The sequence below is a fragment of the Entelurus aequoreus genome, linkage group LG03 (assembly GCF_033978785.1).
Source record: "Entelurus aequoreus isolate RoL-2023_Sb linkage group LG03, RoL_Eaeq_v1.1, whole genome shotgun sequence".
In the NCBI taxonomy this organism is placed as follows: Eukaryota; Metazoa; Chordata; class Actinopteri; order Syngnathiformes; family Syngnathidae; genus Entelurus; species Entelurus aequoreus.
In genome coordinates this window covers 32,958,579-32,982,149 of record NC_084733.1, presented here as the reverse complement: position 1 = coordinate 32,982,149, position 23,571 = coordinate 32,958,579, and the positions used below count along the sequence as shown (strand labels likewise).

Genomic DNA, 23,571 nt, shown 5'->3' with positions numbered 1-23,571 from the left:
GGAGAGACAGTCCAACTGGAGCAACAGCGTGAAGCAAGTGTGACATCACGCTCGCTGCAACTCTCTTCTTTCGTCAGGGACATCAAGGGACAGAAGTCTCTAAACACGAGTACATTTTATAATAACACCAGAAGATGTGAGATTTGTTGCTAGTTGTTTTTAATTAAAAAAAAGTCATTAAAAGTCTGTTAACACTTGAAAAAATCTCAACAAAGTACATTGTACAAAAAGCAGCAACAATTTAAAATATGGCAAAACGGTAAAAACATATGTTAATGCTAATTAATAACACATTTGTTTTAAATGTATGTATACAGTTTGAGCCTTTTAACAGAAAATCATATCATAGCAAATTATGCAAATTACTCGATGACATCATGGTGACCACACCCATAACCACGCCCCCACCACCACAGGTATCTTGGCAGTTTAGGGGAAACCCTATATCAGTGGTTCTTAACCTGGGTTCGATCTAGGGGTTCGGTGAGTCGGGCTCAGGGGTTCGGCAGAGGTCAAAACACACCCGACTCATCGTGTAAATAAAAACTTCTCCCTATCGGCGTATTACGGATACAGCAACAGCAGAAGTCACACTGATTTGCAGGTGTGTAATTTGTTGTGAGTTTATGCACTGTGTTGGTTTTGTTCTTTGAACAAGGTGATGTTCATGCACGGTGCACCAGTAATAAAACATGGTGACACTTTAGTAAGGGGAACATATTCACCATTAATTAGTTGCTTATTAACATGCAAATTAGTAACATATTAGCTCTTAACTAGTCATTATTAAGTACTTATTAATGCCTTATTCGGCATGGCCTTATTATAACCCTAACCCTGGCCCTAACCCTCTAACCCTAACCCTTTTTTTGATTGATTGAAACTTTTATTAGTAGATTGCACAGTATAGTACATATTCCGTACAATTGACCACTAAATGGTAACACCCCAATAAGTTTTTCAACTTGTTTAAGTCGGGGTCCCTAACCAAATAACTCTAAATTAAGTCTTTGTTACTTAGAATATGTTCCGAAGTACATGTCAAACTACTTCCTTAACGTAAATGACCGCCATAACCACAACACCAGGGGGAGCTCCACTAACCACGTTAAACCCAGATTCCGATCTAACAAAGGTCTTAACTCATTTTCTTTCTATGCCACATCAATGTGGAATGCACTCCCAACAGGTGTAAAAGAAAGGGCATCTCTATCCTCCTTCAAAACCGCACTAAAAGAACACCTCCAGGCAACTACAACCCTAAACTAACACCCTCCCTTCCACATAATACCTCTTCGGATTGTAAATAATCAAATGTAGACACTTTTTCTTATACTTTCTGACCTCTCTCTCTATGTCCACTACTTGATGTACATATCCTACCAAGTCAGTCCTACACTGTTTCAATTACCATTTCTCTGATGATGCAATTGTTGATGCTGATTGTTGATGACTGAAGTGTTGATACCAACCAAACCTACACCCCCCACCCCCCCTCCATATCCCACACCCCGGATTGTAAATAATGTAAATAATTCAATGTATATACTCTGATGATTATCTTGTGTGATGACTGTATTATGATGTTAGTATATATTTGATAGTATATATCAATATATAAACGTATTCGGGTGTTACCATTTAGTGGTCAATTGTACCGAATATGTACTTCACTGTGAAATCTACTAATAAAAGATTCAATCAATCAATCAATTCCCCTAGTGTCCAAAAAACTCTAAATTAAGTCTTTGTTACTTAGAATATGTTCCCCATACTAAAGTGTTACCAAAAACATAAAACTTTGTCTAGAATGTGAAAAAAAAATAACAAATTTAATTTTTCACTAAACAAGGGTTCGGTGAATGCGCATATGAAACTGGTGGGGTTCCGTACCTCCAAAAAGGTTAAGAACCACTGCCCTATATACACACACCATAGTTTAGGGGAAACCCTATATACACACACCGATATACATATACGCACGCACGCACATATGTATACATACATGTATACAAATATATGTATCACCAGTGTTGGGTTAGTTACTGAAAACCAGTAACTAGTTACAGTTACTAGTTACTTTATTTCAAAAGTAACTCAGTTACTAACTCAGTTACTTACACCAAAAAGTAATGTGTTACTGTGAAAAGTAACTATTTAGTTAATTCTTCTACTTTTTTTTTTTAAAGCTCCCATTAATGCCCTTTTAGCCTTCATTTCAGTACTGTTATTGCACTGGAGAATAATACAATGTGTTGATCAACTAGACATGCATTTGCATCACTGAACTCTGCTAAGCAATGTGGTCTACATACAACACACAAAGACAAAGATATGTTTCAAAGGGCCAATTTATTTCAGGCCAGAACAAATTGACATAACTATTTTAAATAGCTGCAACATAACATACATACAGTAAGTAACAAACAGCATAACAACAACATAGCTGTAAACCTGGCTTCACCTAAGGAAGACACACGTGACATACACAAAGCCTAAGCAGGCAGATTTGAATTGTTGTTTTGGGCAGTAGACGGGATCTTTGATCCAAGACACAACTTACATTTAACTAAAATGTTCTTTTCTTTGTGCTCGACAAAAGAAAAGTAGTGAGAATATCTCATACTTGCCAACCCTCCCGAATTTCAGTGCCTCTCCCCGGGACAACCATTCTCCCGAATTTAAGGCACGCCCCCTCCATGTCCGTGTGGACCTGAGTGAGGACAGCCTGTCGTCACGTCTGCTTGGCCAATCAAAAAGTAACCACAGAACACTATTGTTCTGTGGTTACTTTTTGGTTGGCCAACGGTTTACGTTGTACTGCGCACCCCCCTCCCCACTCCTCCTCTTCCCACACCCAGACACACAGAGAGCGCAGAGGAAGAATCAGAAGCACGTCACTGCAGCGCTGCAATAAAACACACTCAGATCTTCTGTTTCTAGCCGATACTACATAACAAATAACGTAAAATAACGCAGTAACGCATCATGTAGTAACGGTAACTGAGTTACTGAATATAAAAAATAACGCGTTAGATTACTAGTTACCGCCGAAACTAACGGCGTTACAGTAAGTTAGTCCCAACACTGTGTATCACAAACAGTATATACATACATATTAGGAGTGTAAAAATTAATCGGTACAAACCGATAAATTTTTACTTTAGAGACATAAATACATTGTTTGGCGAGCCTCTGGATGGATCTATATGTGATATGAATCGGTCGATGTCCGTTTGGAAAGTCATGAATCAAAAATATGGCCGCTCTAACCTTGCAAGATTTCTTTGATGACGTGATACGAGAGTACCGTTGTCGTTTGCGACTAACAATGACAGAGCAACATAGCAGACAGTAATTCTGATTGACTTATTGAAAGAACCAATCCCAGACCAATCCATAAATTCTTGTGCCTGAATGCCAACCACAGAAGGCACCACAGAGTGTAAACGAATCAGAAGCAACCTAAGGAGGGTCTTTACTTCTTAATTTTTCACACACACCTCAGCGCAGGGTTGTCTACTTGGCGACCTTTTAATGACGTTCTTTCTCAAAAGATATATACATACATATATATATATACACCCATACATACATAAATATAAATCTTCACACACATATACACACACACACACACGCAAACACATATATATAAATGTATATACACTTATATATAAATGTATATACACACACATGTATATATATATACCCACACACACACACATATATATATATATATACATATACAGTATATATACACACACACACACACACACACACACACACACACACACACATATATATATATATATATATATATATATATATATATATATATATATATATATATATATATATATATATATATATATATATATATATATATATATATATATATATATATATATATATATATATATATATATATTTACACTACCGTTCAAAAGTTTGGGGTCACATTGAAATGTCCTTATTTTTGAAGGAAAAGCACTGTACTTTTCAATGAAGATAACTTTACACTAGTCTTAACTTTAAAGAAATACTCTATACATTGCTAATGTGGTAAATGACTATTCTAGCTGCAAATGTCTGGTTTTTGGTGCAATATCTACATAGGTGTATAGAGGCCCATTTCCAGCAACTATCACTCCAGTGTTCTAATGGCACAATGTGTTTGCTCATTGGCTCAGAAGGCTAATTGATGATTAGAAAACCCTTGTGCAATCATGTTCACACACCTGAAAACAGTTTAGCTCGTTACAGAAGCTACAAAACTGACCTTCCTTTGAGCAGATTGAGTTTCTGGAGCAACACATTTGTGGGGTCAATTAAACGCTCAAAATGGCCAGAAAAAGAGAACTTTCATCTGAAACTCGACAGTCTATTCTCGTTCTTAGAAATTAAGGCTATTCCACAAAATTGTTTGGGTGACCCCAAACTTTTGAACGGTAGTGTATATACATATACATACATATGTACATACAGTACAGGCCAAAAGTTTGGACACACCTTCTCATTTACAACACAACTGATCAGGGGCGTCACTAGCTTTTAAGGACAGGGGGGGGCTTAGGCCCCAGGAGATGCACAGGATGCGAGCGAACGTAGCACACAAGCACAAAACTTCACAAACGGCTAACAAAGACTTAGAAATTAATCATTGTTATTATTATTATTTCAGTCGGTTTATTTTCAATCTGTGTTCAGTACAACAACAAACATGGGTTTGCACAGTGACATTTTGTTTACAGCATAAACAAGAAATAATTACTTGCATGATCCTTCAAAATACACTGAAAGACAATGAAAGTCATGGCATTAGCCTCTATGTTGTGAATTAATAACATAGAGTCTATGTTATTCATTCACAACATAGAGGCTAATGCCACCACTTTAGCTCACAATACAATAATTGTTTGTTCCCAAATATTTTGAAGTTGCACAGATTACATTTTGGGCACATATGTGACTAAAATGGTTGTAAATTCAAGCCCTGGAAATATTACTTAATTACTTGAATTAAAGTAATATCTGGATCGGGATAATTTGGCTTGTATATAATATATTTATATATATACATATATATTATGGCAAGCCGTTAAGGAAATTAAAGATATATGGAAGTCTGAATAGAAATGAGAAACGTTTATATATACTGTAATTAAGAAAGACTAAGAGTCCGTCTGCTGATTTAAAAAAGAGCCAAAGCTGTCAAAGAGCTGAGGGACCATCTTCAAAGTACAATGCTGAAAGAAATAATGCAAACAATAAAATGTAACTTCCAGGGCTTGAGGGGACGGTAAAAAAAAATGCACTGGACGAAATGAAATGCTCCCCAGGACGATGGCTTTTAACCATTTTTTTTCTTTTTCTTTTTATGTGTTTATTCATTTTACATTAAATGTCTTGGTTTTTCCACCCTCTGAAAATCCTATGAAATGTTTAACAAGCCATCCTATAATAATACAACAGCTATTAATGTAACAATACAATAAAACAAATATATTTAATGATGTTTTTTTCATTATTTTAACAATAGGCTAATGTATATTACTTTATATAGATTCTACAAGAAACACAAAACTTAAAAACTAAATTATTTACAATTGCAGACACAAGGTTCTTGTTCTGCAGTGCTGTGTGCTAATGTGCTTCGTACACCTGCAGGACCGCAAGCAAGGTCGCAGAGAAAATGCGGACTGGATTTTGAGTGATGTGGGCATTTTCTATAGGAACAAGTCCAAGGACCGCAAGCAACGTCGCAGAAAAATGCGGACTGGATTTTGAGTGATGTGGGAATTTTCTATATGAACAAGTGGAATGGATTGGATACCGACGCACTAAAGGGGCTCTCTACCTTACGCTATGAAGTGAGGGGAAACAGAGTGAATAATGACAGGTTATATGATTATTTATTTAAACTCATATTCGGGCCACTTTATAATGAATATGTCGGCATGTATTTGTATAAAAAAAAAAAAAAAAAAATAATAATAATTTTTTTTTTTAACACCAAATTATTTAGGGGGGCTTGAGCCCCCCTAAAATAGGCCCAACAACGCCAATGCAACTGATGGACCCAACCCCATTGATAAAGCAAGAAATTCCACTAATCAACCTTGATAAGGCACACCTGTGAAGTGAAAACCATTTCAGGTGACTATTTCTTGAAGCTTGAGAGAATGCCAAGAGTGTGCAAAGCAGTAATCAGAGCAAAGGGTGGCAGTTTTGAAGAAACTAAAACATAAAACATGTTTTCAGTTATTTCACCTTTTTTTGTTAAGTACATAACTCCACATGTGTTCATTCATAGTTTTGATGCCTTCAGTGACAATCTACAATGTAAATAGTCATGAAAATAAACACACACACACACATGCACTCGCACACACACACATATATATATATATATATATATATATATATATATATATATATATATATATATATATATATATATATATATATATATACATACCTGTATATATATATATATATATATATATATATATATATATATATATATATATATATATACATACCTGTATATATATATATATATATATATATATATATATATATATATATATATATATATATATATATATATATATATATATATATATATATATATATATATATATAAGTCCTGCCTACTTTCTCTCTCATTGTAGCTCAGTATGCATTGTAAAATTGTTTTTTGGTCTACTTGTCTATTGAATCAAAATCAATGTTGTCATGAATTATTCACCTACTTTAACGCTGTAATTAGCCAACCTTAAATATTCCACTCAGCAACTTCCATCCATCCATCCATCCATCCATCCATCCATCCATTTTCTACCACTTGTCCCGTTCGGGGTCGCGGGGGGTGCTGGAACCTATCTCAGCTACAATCGGGCAACTTATTTTATTTTAATTTTTTAAAATATTGCATAATTTTACATTTCCCATTATAAAAAAAACACTTTTTTTTTTTTACAAAAAGATCATAAAAAACAAAAACATATAAATAATATCTATAGATAGATCTGAAGTTGTTAAACAATTTCAAGTGTTGAAAGTAAATATATATATATATATATTTGGCTGACATATAACACTTTTATGAGCGAACCCCTTTTGGATCTTAAGAGTAAGTGTGTATAGTTAATCTCAAGGTTGCACAAGGGTTAAATTGACAATCAGGCAGCTCATATCCATCCTTTTTAAAATATTAGACCTTCCTTTGTCTCAATGTTTCCTGTGAGGAAGGTCTATGAACAAATGTATCCTCGAATTAGCAAAAGGAGACACTGTGCAGAGAGTACTAGTAGAAATGGAACAGTAAAAACACGATGCTTCTCTGCTAGCGGCTTTAAAACAGCAGCGATGCAAACTGAATGTCAACACACTGCATCGCATTTCACAGACAACAACAAGGTGCAACCTTGTCACTCCTCTCTTTGTTTGAATGAATACTCCCAAGATGCAATTTGCGTTCTTGAGGTAATTTCTGATCGGGTGTGGGACGTCCTTTGAGCTACTCTACCAACGGTTGGTGAGCGATCAGTGATTACATCAAGGAGTTAAGGAGTGCGACTATCCCAAACGTGGGCCCATGGACCATGCATCATCATCATGGACTCGATGGCAATGCAACACCAAGCGATGGCACACGCACTCACCTAGAGCGGGAACTCTACTACAAACCTCCACCGTCTGCTGCAGTTCCAGTAAGAAAAGGTCAAGAGTGATGCAAAGGTCAATGACAGCTTGCAGCCTGTAAGACCGAAAGCCCCATCGCTGAACTTCCAGTTGATGCCTTTTTTTCCTTAAAGGGGAACTGCACTTTTTAGGGAATTTTGCAGATCGTTCACAATCATTATGAAAGACATGACGACGGATGTATTTTTTTAATGCATTCTAAATATTAAATACATTCGATCAAAAGTCTGCTTACAATGGAGCCTATGGGAGCCGTTCAATTCTGTCTTTGGAGCCCCTAAAAAAACATCCAAACACCTCCAGGGTTATATGTATGTGTGTGTGTATGTATATATATATATATATATATATATATATACATATATATATATATATATATATATATATATATATACATATAAAAAAAATGCGGACTGGATTTTGAGTGATGTGGGAATTTTCTATATGAACAAGTGGAATGGATTGGATACCGACGCACTAAAGGGGCTCTCTACCTTACGCTATGAAGTATATATATATATATATATATATATATATATATATATATATATATACAGTATATATATACATATACAGTATATATATACATATACAGTATATATATATACAGTATATACACATATATATATACATACACACATATCTATATATATACACATATATATATATATATATATATATATATATATATATACAAACACATATACAGTATATACATATATACACAAACATATATATACACACACATATATATATATACACATATCTATATACACACATATCTATATACATACACACATCAATATATACACACATATATATATATATACACACATATATATATATATACACACACACACATATATATATATATATATATATAGTGTGTATGTACATATGTATGTATATATATATATGTATATATATATATATATATATACACATTATATATATATATATATATATATATAGTGTGTATGTACATATGTATGTATATATATATATATATATATATATATATATATATATATATATATATATATATATATATATATATATATATATATATATATATATATACATTATATATATATATGTACATTAACGCTTATAACAACAATATAACTAATACTCAGTGTTGGGCGGTAGTTCGTTACATGTAGCAAAGCTACGTAGCTTAACTACATTACCCAGTATCTTGGCAGTAGCTACACTACTTTTTAAACAAGTAGCGATTTCCGTAGCTTAGCTATTTTTAGACCCATGTAGCGGGTAGCTTAGCTACAAAGCTACAATCTACAAATGAAAAGAGAGGGAGAAGAAAAAGATAAAAAAGAGAGAAATGGACTAGTGCAACTCCACTGGCGGGGGACAAAAACATACGGGAAAAATCAATGATGATTTGTTGGTTTACATATAAAAAAGTTCATGTTGATTGGTTGGTTTACTATGATGAGTCACGATTGGTTAAGATTAGTGCAAAACATTACGAACAGGCCAATCAGAGGCAATATAGGGTGGGTCATTAAACCAGAAAGGTTAAATCACAACAGACACGCACACCCCAAATGACGACAAGGGAGACAAGAAGGAATTTTCAAGCGGGCGATTTAAACAAAAAAAAAACCTAGTTGAAGATGGCAGAGGGATTCTCTTCCTTAGATTTTTCTTTTAGCAATATAGATGACATCCTGGAAACCCAAAATACGTTTATTTGGCCACATTTGGACAAATGTATGCGTTTAGATAAAACAATGCCCAAAACATTCATTTTAGTTGTTTAACTTGTAAGCCCAAATCAAAACTGCTCTCGACATGGAAGATGTGGGACACACATTAAGGTGAGTTGAGTTCAAAGTTTTACTTCACAAAACTATTATCAACTGTTCCCAAACACCACACAAGTCAGTGTTTTATGTCGAGCTATAGATATATGCTGTTTTTATTTACTGTAGGTAGAGAAAATGAATAACATTTTAGGGGTGGGCCAAAGAAAAGGCACACTAAAATAAATACATACAGTGGAGTGCGGGTATCCCCAGAGGGAGTTGTATCGTGTCCGCAGCTAAATGACAGTTATAAGTAATAGACCCTTATTGGGGCCATTTGGTTCCATATGTACACTCTCAGTTACATTAAGATAATTACCTGGAGTTGGGGAAAAATGTCATTTTGTTTGACTCTGTTCCACAGTCAGGAACATATTTACTTTAAATATGTTTAGATTTATTGATTTCGTTCATGCGCAGATGGAGTTTGATAATGGAAAGTGCACTTAAAAAAAAAAAAAGTTGCCTAAAACATCTAAACACCTCAATTAAGGTTTTATATACCTGATCTAACTATATATAGATAGATAGTACTTTATATGTAAGATAATAACAGGCACGTGTATAATAAGATGTAATAATTACATAGTTTGATCATTTTAAGCATACATGACGCATTATTTTAAAAACGCATCACGACGTAAGCTTTTTTACCCAACAACATAACTGATTACTGCTCACTGCAGACTTCATGAGAGCCAACAAACACGATCAAATGTCACTTACTGTACAAGGTCTACTGTCATTAGGATGCCGACTGATATAATCTTGTTATATTCCTGTTTAGATAAAAAATGACTTATAATCCTCACGAAGAAAAGGGAGGTGGAGCCAAGCGACTTTTTTGTCTAAAGTGGCTGTCAAAATGTACCAACTTGTTGGAATTTGCCTTAGCCTTCTTCTATCCAGGTAAGATGCATGATTTATAATGTACAATAAACTTCCAAGGAGCAGGGAAGCGAGGAAACAGCTGACTACTCGATGATATAAACATAGCAGCATAAACTGGTGATCACGGTGCTGCTATAAATAGTTTGTCTGTGTTAGCGCTTACATTAACAATATCACTAATACATGGTTAATATTCTAGTCACGACATGTAAATAGAGTATTTTTGGTGCTTTTTGGATTCATGGGCGGAATAGAGTACCTCCCATTGGCTCCACTGTAAGCTGACATTTATTTACGTTTATTTACAAGTTAGAATGCATTAAAAAACAAACAATTCCGTCATGTCTTTCGTAATGATTGTGAACAATAGGCAAAATTCCAAAAAAGTGCAGTTCCCCTTTAATGTCTCTTTTGTGAGACAAATATTTTGTTCCTTTGTCATTTTGACACTATGGTTTCTGTTAAAACTAATTTAGCCTGTTCTGAAAATACTCTATTAGAGTATATATTATGGTGTTTGTTTATTACTATTATTGTTACACTGTCTTTTATATATTTATTTGTTTCCTGTGTTTTTTCCCTCATTTGGTACATGGTATGCAATTTAAAAGAAATGTAAAAAAGCCAGACAAAAGGCATGTTTCTAGCTAGTGTTCATTCTAATAAACAATCAAACTGAGCATTTTTTCTCTTGTTTGTTGGAAAGTTGTACATTAATTTATATATTTATATAATGTAGCTTTAATGTAGCAAGCTACTTTTGCTGTGTGGCTTGTAGTGTAGCTTGCTACAATTCTCTAGGGCAGAGGTCCCCAACCTTTTTGAAACCAAGAGCTACTTCTTGGGTACTGATTAATGCGAAGGGCTACCAGTTTGATACACACTTAAATAACTTACCTTTAACTCTATGTTATTATTAATAATTAATTATATTTATCTTTGTGGAAACACTGATCATCTTAATGATTTCTCACAATAAATATATATAGAAACAGATAAATATCAATATGCAACACTTTATTTTTATATTTTATCTAAGTGCACATTTTTCAAATTGAACATTTTCAAATGATAACTTCTAAGACAGTCTTGTGAAATCACAATATTCCATTTTAACTAGCCAGTCACTAACATTTTTTAACAAATCATGAATTACTTTGCACCATGTTTGTACAAATAATAACTCATGTAAAATACAATAGTAAACTCTCAAATTTTTAAATCATGTCACACTTTGAACTGGACACCAAATCTGTTATCTGTTTCTTTGTCAGTTAGTGGGAAGCCTGGCATTGCATGCTGTTAACTAGTGTGTTGTACTCTGGTGTGTAACTTGACACTGCAACTCTGAGTGAGTCTCGGAGATGTGTGTCAGTGAGGCGCGTTCTGTGTTTGTTCTGGATGAAGTTCATGTCAGAAAAGGCTGATTCACAAAGATAAGATTTTTCCTCATTGTTTGCGGAACCTTCTTAATCTTTTGGACATATTTTCACAGCAATCTGGCCTTAAGCTTGATTATGATAAATGTAAAATGTTAAGGATCGGAAATCTAAAGGGAACGTCCTTTCGAATGGAATGCAAAGTGCCTGTTTTGTGGACAGATGGACCAGTTAACATACTTGGTGTTGTTGTCCCAGAGAACCTAGAAGATCTAGGCTCAGTAAATTATGATAATCGACTAACAAAGCTGGACAAAATTATGCAATTATGGAAAGGGAAATCCTTAACCTTGTATGGTAAAATATCTATTGTCAACTCGTTAATTATTCCTCAATTTATTTATTTGTTTTTGTCATTACCAGCTCCATCACAAATCTTTTTTAAGATTTATGAGCAGAGGGTCTTCGATTTTGTCTGGGACGGCAAACCAGAAAAGATTAAATGAAAGGTTTTGTACAATGAGTATGAATATGGGGGCTTGAAACTTCTCAACCTTGAAGCTATGTGTCTATCTTTAAAAGCATCAATTGTTCCAAATATGTATTTAAACACTGAGTGGTACACAAGTGTCCTGTTGGACAAAAAACATGTACTGTATCAAAAGAAATTGTATCCTTTTTTACAAGTGATCCCCTTCCATTTTTCTTATGTAGATAGTCTGCTGGGAAACATGGCGGGGTTCATAAAGGAAACAATCCACTCATGGTGGTGTTTTCAATTTTATGTGCCAGAAAAAAGAGACAATATTTTGCAGCAGATAATATGGATGAACTCTAATATTGTAAAAGATGGAAAGCCTTTCTTTTGGAAAAATATGTTTGAAAGAGGAACCATTTTTGTCAATGTCATTATCAATGAGAATGGTAAGATTATGAAATACTGTATGATGAATTTACAACTATGTATGGTGATGCTTGCTCAAGCTTTTCATTTAATCAACTAACTGGAGTAATTGGGAAAAGATGGAAACAAATAATTAATTATGGAACTACTAAATTATTAGTTTGTAAACCTCTAATAAGAAATTCTAGTTGGCAAAAAGGAACTAAAATAAATACAAAAATATATCATTTTTATTTAATAAAGAAATCTTTGAAGGCTGCCCCATACAACACATATGGAAAATGGGAGGACTTTTTTGACTGCCCATTGCCATGGAATGCCATAGTCAAACTAATCTATAAAACTACTATCGATGTGCAAAATCGTTATTTTCAAATTAAAATTATTTATAACTTCTTACCCACGGGGAAAATGTTAAAATTATGGAATATGACAGAGTCAGATGATTGCCGATTTTGTTGTCAAGAGTCTGAATCCACCCTGCATTTGTTTTGGTATTGTCATATTGTGTCTTCGTTTTGGGTGGAAGTTGAAAAAATGTGTTTAAGGATTGGTTTGTTTATGAAGCTTGGTGTGGTTTCTGTTATTTTAGGAGAGTTCATTGACAATCATGATTTAGTCAATTTAATTATAGTACTCGGTAAAAGGTTTATTTTTAAGGCCAAAAACAGATATTCACTTAGTATTACTTTCTGTAAAGCATTTATTCAGTATTTTTTAACTTTAGAAAGTTACATGGTTGAAAACGATAATGATGCAAAAAAACATAAAAAAAGATGAGAAGTCCTCAAAGGCTTATTTTGAAAGTATAATTATGTTTATAGATTATATGCTATCTGTTGTTGTGTTCCCTAATTTGAGTGGCCTGGACATAATCTGGACTGTACATAAATGCTTATTTTGAAAATGTAATTTTGTTTATAAATTATATGCAATCTGTTGTGTTCCCTAATTTTTTTCTGTGTACATGAATGAAGGTGTGTGTTGCTGAGTCCGACTTGGACATTATCTGGACTGGACCTGGTTTTAAAAACCCTTTAAACAAATCTAATTTCATTGACAACCAAGGTCCTTTTTTAAAAAATAGAATAAAATAAGATAAATAAATAAAAAACATTTTCTTGGATAAAAAAGAAAGTAAAACAATATAAAAATAATTACATAAAAAATAGTAATTAATGAAAATGTTAGTGGACCAGCAGCACATACAATCATATGTGCTTCAGGGACTGTGTTCCTTGCAGATGTGTTGTCTATGTTGTGGGAACCAGAATATTGGAAGCAGAAAGAAATACCGGTAACCCCTTTTGTGTGAGTGGGTGTGGATGAGTGTGAATGGGGGGGAGGTTGTTTGGGTTGATTCACTGATTGAAAGTGTATCTTGTGTTTTTTCTATGTTGATTTAAAAAAAACAAAAAAAAAACATCTTTTTTTTTTTAGAACAGGCCAGCGGGCGACTCATCTGGTCCTTGCGGGCTGCTCTAGGGATAGCGTTCCTTGTAGCTTAGCTACATCTGATCAAGAGTAACTTGTATCTTAGCTTACTACATTTTCCAAGTAGCTTGCCCATCACTGCTAATACTTGGTTAATATTCAAGTCAAGAAATGTAAATGGGGTATTGTTGGCGCTTTTTGAATGGTTATTTATCGGATTTTATGGGCAAAATAGTGGAGCTCCCATTGGCTCTGCCGTAAGCAGACTTTTATTTACGTTTATTTAATATTTAGAATGCATTAAAAAAAATCCATCCGTCGTCATGTCTTTCATGATTGTAAACGATAGGCAAAATTCCCAAAAAAGTGCAGTTCCCTTTTAACATGTCCGACTAGGGCCCCACTTCAGGACGATGTTAAAATAAGCAAGGGCATGTCTACATTTTTATATTTAATCATGCTAAACCATTAAAAAATGTTTATTCAGGAACTTAGGTACAATAAAGTGTCAAACTAGCTGCAACATTAGGAACACCTGCAAAGCCCAATACAAGAGGTGTATGAATGTTTGTTACATTTGTCTTCTATAAAAGGCCTCTGAGTATGAAGTAGAATTTGACGCCACTGCAAACTACAACCATAGTAATAAAAAGTCATCCATACTAAACAATGAAAAATACAATAAGTAAAGTTAGGAGGCATACTAATAAGCAGCATATCATGCAATGTATTGGCTAGCCACAACCCGGCTTTAAAATGTGCTCAAGTGATGTGTTCTGCTTTGCTTTGCTTTGTTGGCAACATCAGAATTAATTATGCTTCAAATTGTGCAAAGTATCTGCTGGAGAATTGTCCAGATCAACTTTGACGTGGAGGAGTGCTTTTGTGACAATCATTTGGTCAAGACTGCTTGCCTTGTATGCCTTCACAATTAAAAAGGCATAATTTTCTCCTGCTCAATATCAAAATGGACATTATTTTAATCTACATTCACGCCAAGGTCACGTCTAAATGCATGAACTTCATGATGTGATGCTTTGGCATTGTTTAACGCAAGTATTCAACATTGTAACAACATAAGTCAGAACGACTAAATTAATTATGGGTCCCCTTTAAATACTATTATTACTATTTTTATTATTTGCACATACTTGATTACCTTTACCCAAAGATACAACTCTTGTACTGGATTTCAATAAAATCTCAGGTGTAGCTAGATTTAGGTTTTTATTTACAAGCCCTATTCATGCCCAGTGAGTGTAATTGAGCTACAGTAGATTGTTTTGAGGGATTGATGAACATGAATGGAACCGATGGAAGGAAGGGGGACTTAGTTGAAGTAAAAGGCTTCAAGCCCAACACAACATTTTTTTATAAAAGTTGCAGAATACACAAAGGATTAACTGATTATGGTGAGTGTGGCAGTACACTTACATTTAGAGGGCGGTAGAGGGACATTGTGTTCTCTTCATACTGCTGGTCAAGTCTCTTGTCCTGCAGAGGAAAACAAGCATAATGATGAGGAAAAAGATTTTAAAGAGCTAAATTCTGCTTAAAAAGTAACTTCTGGGAGTTTCTTACCACACAGTGAACCAGAATGCTCAGAGGAATCCAGAAGACGAGCGAGAAAACGACAACCGACCCCACTATGTTATCAGCCAGGAACTTTCCTGATGGCAAGACATTAACCATGAATACAAAAACATGTTTTCAGCAGGCTGTGTGATGTCAAACCATTCACCAAATGTGTTAATGTCCAGTTTGTCAATAAAGTCCCAGAGACGCTCAATCACATCCTGCACCTGCTTCATGCATTTTCCCTGTAGGAGCATCAACATAAGTAAACTGACAACGATGCAGTGCTGCTCAGAGTGCAGGGTTAACCGTCGCGGTTAACACTCACGTTCTCAACACAGAAGCCAACAGTGCACGGTTTTCCTTTACGCAAGAAAAGGAAACTGCCATTTGTCAAGACGAAGGGCGAGCAGGTGCCGTCTTTTCCCCGGCAGCAGACTTTACAGGAATCCTCGGTTTCTGCACAGAAAATAGTGGAATAAACACCGTAATTCCGCACTGGGGTAGTGGCACTAATAGTGTGTCTTGGAAGTTTTAAGCAGAACAGGAGATTGAGAAGTCACTGTCTAACAATCAAAATAAGATTAACAACTGTTTTAGGGCAGATGAAGATTTTAGCAGACTTGTGCCACCCTAGTTTCGTGTTGGAGAAGACATGCGCACAACTGCAATGTACCATTGCAGGCACAGGATTGGAGGTTCTGCATTGCCTCACAGAACGGGTTGCACTCTCCATTGAGGCACCGGCCGTTGTCCACGCAAACCGTATTGTCTGCGGCATTTACAGGGGGTGGACACTGGCTGCTGTTGCCTTGAAGCGAACCAAAACAAAGTTGTAAGACAATGCAGGAATGTGCTGCAGTTATGGCATGTAACAGGGGGCGCATACCGGTGCAGGAGGATATGCCTTTACATGTAGCACTGATGGGCTCTTGGCATCTTGTACCGGCTTGCTCAAACCTGCAGTTCCTGCAGCATGGGCTGTTTCTGTCACTGTAAAAGAAAAGAGTAATGTGTGCACACATTCATAGTCTATCATTTAGCAGTGCATTGTTTTTAAACAATATAGGGTAGGTAAAGCATATTACTAAGTGCATTTTTGTTTGGCGTCTTGAGACAGATGTCTTACCTACACTCTGAACCGAACTTAAACTTGCAGCTGGACGAGCAGCAAGAGTCGTCATTGAGGTGGAGCAAGCCCGGGTCGCACTCCTCCCCTTCTTCCACTCGGGAGTTGCCGCACACCTTGCTGTTCCTCTCCTTGAAGCACACAGGGGCCTTGAAGCGCAGCGTCTTTCCGATGGAGATCTTGCTGCATTTGGAGAAACGCTGGAGGGAGACAGGCTTTATCGGTGCATTGGCGACAATAAACAACATAACTTTGCTCCATCAACTGTAGTCTTGAAAATGCTTGCTGCCAAGGCACAGAGGACTCCAGTTTGCTCATTTAAAGAAAATGCCATTCACACTTTGTATCACACATTGCATCAACGACTAATTCCATGTCTTTCGTCATCAGCACTTTTACCAGTTGCAGTGATGTATACTGTACCAGTCTTCTGGCAAATTGAAAAGTCGCCTACATGGACAATCTGCGCCGATGGCAGCAAAGATGACTGCCTAAAAATTGATCTATGCAACATCTATGATGTGTTGCATTTTGATTCGCATATCCCGCTGACAAGGCAGTGAATATCAATGCCTTATGTAAAATTACCAAAGTTTGCACGATAAATTGGGAACATTTGGGTCATTAAAAAATGACCAGGAAGTTATTGAAGACAATTTGCAAAACCTAAATCTAATGCAATCCAAATCTAATCTAAAAGGATCATTACCTAGTTTTACAGGCCAACTTAAAAGTAAGACATAATAACCGAGTTAAATTATGTTAGTGGCAAGTTACTCCATGAAGAATTGAAATAAATATAAAGGTGTCACAATCAAACGCTTAGCATTGAGTCAGTTCAGTGTAAACAAACAGCAACAAGTACTCCTGTCAAGGGCTTCATTCAGTCACCATTTAATGTTGCTTCTTCATTTCTGTGTTGAATAAATTACAAGCATTGTAAGTTATTATAGCAAGTGGAAAACACTAACAAAACATCAAAAGCATGTAGAATAGCAGGACTATACCATGGGATATAATTATGTGTATTGCAGTTATAATTAACGCAACATGAAATAATTATCAAAAATGAATAAATATGCATGGATGACATTTAATGACAAGTACACTTGAGTTTATTACTCACATGAGTAACATTTTCCCCTGGGGATAAATAAAGGTAATCTTAGTTTTATATTAAAATACAATTAATAATTTATTTATTCATTATTAATAATACTTTGTTTATTTGTATTATTTTGTACTGCTATCATAATGTTATTAGTTGATTACTGTTATATCAAACAGTAATAAATAAGACTTCAAAATCTATGCCTATTTGATTTTATATTTTTCCCCGCTTTTTTAATAATCAATGAATGCATAATCATTGTGATAAACGTGAAACAGTGATTATTAGACTATAACCATTCCGTTAAAATCTATTATTGTAGCATCATTTAGGGCCGCTTAAAGGGGGACTGCACTTTTTTTTTGAATGATGCCTATAGTTCACAATCATTATGAAAGACATGACGATGGATGGACAAAGGGGGGGAACAAGCGCTTTTCGTGTCGTCCTCGTCAGTTCCAGGTCCTATATGGCTGTCAAAGTGTCCCATCTTGTCAGATTATATCTTAAAACATCTATTTTTCAGGTCAGCGGCATGATTTATGATCCACAATAAACTTACAGGGAGCAGAGAAGCGAGGAAACAACAAATCACACGATGATGTAAACATAGGGACACCCGGAAGTGATCACGGCACCGCTCTAAATAGTTTTTCTGCGTTAGCGTTTATAATATCACAAATACTTGGTTAATATTCAAGTCATGAAATGTAATGTAAATGGCAGTGAGAGGCGACGGGCCGGGGTGGCAATTCTTGTTGCCCCCCGGCTCAGAACCTGCATGTTGGAGTTCAACCCGGTGGACGAGAGGGTAGCATCCCTCCGCCTTCGGGTGGGGGAACGGGTCCTGACTGTGGTTTGCGCTTACGCGCCAAACCGCAGCTCAGAGTACCCACCCTTTTTGGATTCACTCGAGGGAGTACTTGAGAGTGCTCCCCCGGGTGATCCCTCGTTCTAATGGGGGACTTCAACGCTCATGTTGGCAGCGACAGTGAAACCTGGAGAGGCGTGATTGGGAAGAATAGCTGCCCGGATCTGAACCCGAGCGGTGTTTTGTTATTGGACTTTTGTGCCCGTCACAGATTGTCCATAACGAACACCATGTTCAAACATAAGGGTGTCCATATGTGCACTTGGCACCAGGACACCCTAGGCCACAGTTCCATGATCGACTTTGTAGTTGTGTCGTCGGATTTGCGGCCTCATGTTTTGGACACTCGGGTGAAGAGAGGGGCGGAGCTTTCTACCGATCACCACCTGGTGGTGAGTTGGCTGCGATGGTGGGGGAGGATGCCGGACAGACCTGGCAGGCCCAAACGCATTGTGAGGGTTTGCTGGGAACGCCTGGCAGAGTCTCCTGTCAGAGAGAGTTTCAATTCCCACCTCCGGATGAACTTTGAACATGTCACGAGGGAGGTGCTGGACATTGAGTCCGAATGGACCATGTTCCGCACCTCTATTGTCGAGGCGGCTGATTGGAGCTGTGGCCGCAAGGTAGTTGGTGCCTGTCGTGGCGGTAATCCTAGAACCCGTTGGTGGACACCGGCGGTGAGGGATGCCGTCAAGCTGAAGAAGGAGTCCTATCGGGTTCTTTTGGCTCATAGGACTCCTGAGGCAGCGGACAGGTACCGACAGGCCAAGCGGTGTGCGGCTTCGGCGGTCGCGGAGGCAAAAACTCGGACATGGGAGGAGTTCGGGGAAGCCATGGAAAATGACTTCCGGACGGCTTCGAAGCGATTCTGGACCACCATCCGCCGCCTCAGGAAGGGGAAGCAGTGCACTATCAACACCGTGTACGGTGAGGATGGTGTTCTGCTGACCTCGACTGCGGATGTTGTGGATCGGTGGAGGGAATACTTCGAAGACCTCCTCAATCCCACCAACACGTCTTCCTATGAGGAAGCAGTGCCTGGGGAATCTGTGGTGGGCTCTCCTATTTCTGGGGCTGAGGTTGTTGAGGTAGTTAAAAAGCTCCTCTGTGGCAAGGCCCGGGGGTGGATGAGATCCGCCCGGAGTTCCTTAAGGCTCTGGATGCTGTGGGGCTGTCTTGGTTGACAAGACTCTGCAGCATCGCGTGGACATCGGGGGCGGTACCTCTGGATTGGCAGACCGGGGTGGTGGTTCCTCTCTTTAAGAAGGAGAACCGTAGGGTGTGTTCTAACTATCGTGGGATCACACTCCTCAGCCTTCCCGGTAAGGTCTATTCAGGTGTGCTGGAGAGGAGGCTACGCCGGATAGTCGAACCTCGGATTCAGGAGGAACAGTGTGGTTTTCGTCCTGGTCGTGGAACTGTGGACCAGCTCTATACTCTCGGCAGGGTCCTTGAGGGTGCATGGGAGTTTGCCCAACCAGTCTACATGTGTTTTGTGGACTTGGAGAAGGCATTCGACCGTGTCCCTCGGGAAGTCCTGTGGGGAGTGCTCAGAGAGTATGGGGTATCGGACTGTCTGATTGTGGCGGTCCGTTCCCTGTATGATCAGTGCCAGAGTTTGGTCCGCATTGCCGGCAGTAAGTCGGACACGTTTCCAGTGAGGGTTGGACTCCGCCAAGGCTGCCCTTTGTCACCGATTCTGTTCATAACTTTTATGGACAGAATTTCTAGGCGCAGTCAAGGCGTTGAGGGGATCTGGTTTGGTGGCTGCAGGATTAGGTCTCTGCTTTTTGCAGATGATGTGGTCCTGATGGCTTCATCTGGCCAGGATCTTCAGCTCTCGCTGGATCGGTTCGCAACTGAGTGTGAAGCGACTGGGATGAGAATCAGCACCTCCAAGTCCGAATCCATGGTTCTCGTCCGGAAAAGGGTGGAGTGCCATCTCCGGGTTGCGGAGGAGACCCTGCCCCAAGTGGAGGAGTTCAAGTACCTCGGAGTCTTGTTCACGAGTGAGGGAAGAGTGGATCGTGAGATCGACAGGCGGATCGGTGCGGCGTCTTCAGTAATGCGGACGCTGTATCGATCCGTTGTGGTGAAGAAGGAGCTGAGCCGGAAGGCAAAGCTCTCAATTTACCGGTCAATCTACGTTCCCATCCTCACCTACGGTCATGAGCTTTGGGTTATGACCGAAAGGACAAGATCACGGGTACAAGCGGCCGAAATGAGTTTCCTCCGCCGGGTGGCGGGGCTCTCCCTTGGAGATAGGGTGAGAAGCTCTGCTATCCGGGGGGAGCTCAAAGTAAAACAGCTGCTCCTCCACATCGAGAGGAGCCAGATGAGGTGGTTCGGGCATCTGGTCAGGATGCCACCCGAACGCCTCCCTAGGGAGGTGTTTTGGGCACGTCCGACCGGTAGGAGGCCACGGGGAAGACCCAGGACACGTTGGGAAGACTATGTCTCCCGGCTGGCCTGGGAACGCCTCGGGATCCCCCGGGAGGAGCTGGACGAAGTGGCTGGGGAGAGGGAAGTCTGGGCTTCCCTGCTTAAGCTGCTGCCCCCGCGACCTGACCTCGGATAAGCGGAAGAAGATGGATGGATGGATGGAAATGTAAATTGAGAATTGTTGGCACTTTTTTAATGGTTATTTATCGGATTTTATGGGCGGAATAGTGGAGCTCCCATTGGCTCTGTTGTAAGCCGACTTAAATTTATGTTTATTTAATATTTAGAATGTTTTTTTTTTAAATCCATCCGTCGTCATGTCTTTCATGATGATTGAGAATGATGGGCAAAATTCCAAAAACAGTGCAGTTCCCCTTTGAAGCTGGAATGTACTCTTGTATCACGTAGCTTGTGACCCCTCTGACGGCACCTTGATCCATTTATAGATCTTCTGTGGGGGCTGGCGCATGACTTGTAATCCTCCTCTAAAACAATAATGGGCAGAATCTCCTGAATGAGCAAACACAGCTGTTGACTCGATATTTACCTTGTTGTGAAGAGTGAGCAACATTGACACATTTGTTGTCACTGGAATTAATCATTCAGAAACATTTACCGGTATTTAGTTTTAATGGATGTTTTACTCATAAACCATAGGAAAAGACCTTCGTAAAAATGGACTGGGCAACCTCTGAACAAGTCACAGCAGTGAACAGGCAAATTTGCAATGCTATTCGGCCTTTCGGGACATGGGACAAGAGAGAGCTATACAGTAATTGAAAATTTACAAAGCCTATAAATGATTATTGTAACAACCTGCTGGTAATGTTTAAGTTCATTTGTTACTGATGTTCAGTGTTCCCATGTTCGTGCACATACCGTGCCTGAAAGATGAATGACGGGGAATGAGGAAGCGTTGTATGTGAGAAAAAAAAAAGACAGAGATAGACGTGTGTGCACGAAAAAAGAATATGTCTCAGAATTGAACCTGTCAGCACAAGAATGGCAATACAAGCTAAAAAGAGTGTCATACTTTGTGTGACTTTTTCTGGACAAAACAACAGAAGTTGAAAAACGACACATTCAGTAATTGTTTTTAAAACGCACAGAGATATTAATTACACAATATCAGTTTGCATACAAATGTTCAATTGTCAATTATCCCATAAAATAATGTTTGCATTTCAGACTACGTTTCCTCTCCTGTACTTAGGGATCTTCCTCTGCAAAAAGGGACCAATCACAGCTCTGCGGTCTGTGTCGCTGCCGCGAAGCTACAATTTTTTGGAGCTGCACGTCAAGGTCTGTGGCAGCCTGCAGGGTATGCAGGGGGAGGAGCAAGACAGCGTCGCTTTACGCAAGTTACGTGACGCAAGAATTAGAGATGTCCGATATTATCGGTCGATAAATGCTATAAAATGTAATATCGGAAATTATCGGTATCGGTTTCAAAAAGTAAAATTTATGACTTTTTAAAACGCCGCTGTACGGAGTGGTACACGGACGTAGGGAGAAGTACAGAGCAGTTGCGTCTCCCAGTCATACTTGCCAACCCTCCGGGGAGACTCACGAATTTCAGTGCCCCTCCCGAAAATCTCCCGGGGCAACCATTCTCCCGAATTTCCACCTAGACAACAATATTGGGGGCGTGCCTTAAAGGCTCTGCCTTTACGTGCCGGCCCAATCACATAATATCTACGGCTTTTCACACACACAAGTGACTGCAATGCATACTTGGTCAACAGCCATACAGGTCACACTGAGGGTGGCCGTAAAAACAACTTTAACAATGTTACAAATATGCGCCCTACTGTGAACCCACACCAAACAACAATGACAAACACATTTCGGGAGAACATCTGCACCGTAACACAACATAAACACAACAGAACAAATACCCAGAACCCCTTGCAGCACTAACTCTTCCGGGACACTACAATATACACCCCCCGCTACCCCCCCCCCAAACCCCGCCCACCTCAACCTTCTCATGCATGTCCCAAATGTATTTTTGTTAAAAAAAATAATGCACTTTGTGACTTCAATAATAAATATGCCACTTTTTTTCCATAACTTGAGTTGATTTATTTTGGAAAACCTTGTTACATTGTTTAATGCATCCAGCGGGGCATCACAACAAAATTAGGCATAATAATGTGTTGATTCCACGGCTGGATATATCGCATCGGTTGATATCAGAATCGGTAATTAAGAGTTGGACAATATCGGAATATCGGATATCGGCAAAAAAGCCATTATTGGACATCTCTAGTGAGAATATATACCAGGCTTTAGTGGT

At 38.2% G+C, this 23,571-nt stretch overlaps 1 protein-coding gene across 2 annotated transcripts in view; it reads right to left on the bottom strand.

Moving 5' to 3' along the window:
• The window catches only part of LOC133646367 (disintegrin and metalloproteinase domain-containing protein 17-like), a 41,826-nt gene that overhangs the window by 2,734 nt on the left and 15,521 nt on the right, over positions 1-23,571 (bottom strand). Inside the window, exons 12-19 of one of the 2 annotated variants that reach the window (XM_062041649.1) lie at positions 16,849-17,048; positions 16,609-16,712; positions 16,396-16,530; positions 16,048-16,178; positions 15,886-15,964; positions 15,726-15,814; positions 15,579-15,638; positions 7,668-7,704 (exon numbers count right to left, since the gene is read on the bottom strand). In XM_062041649.1, the coding sequence (XP_061897633.1) occupies positions 7,668-7,704; positions 15,579-15,638; positions 15,726-15,814; positions 15,886-15,964; positions 16,048-16,178; positions 16,396-16,530; positions 16,609-16,712; positions 16,849-17,048 (835 nt within the window). The remainder of the gene's footprint in view (positions 1-7,667; positions 7,705-15,578; positions 15,639-15,725; positions 15,815-15,885; positions 15,965-16,047; positions 16,179-16,395; positions 16,531-16,608; positions 16,713-16,848; positions 17,049-23,571) is intronic. The other variant, XM_062041650.1, reaches the window with a different exon arrangement.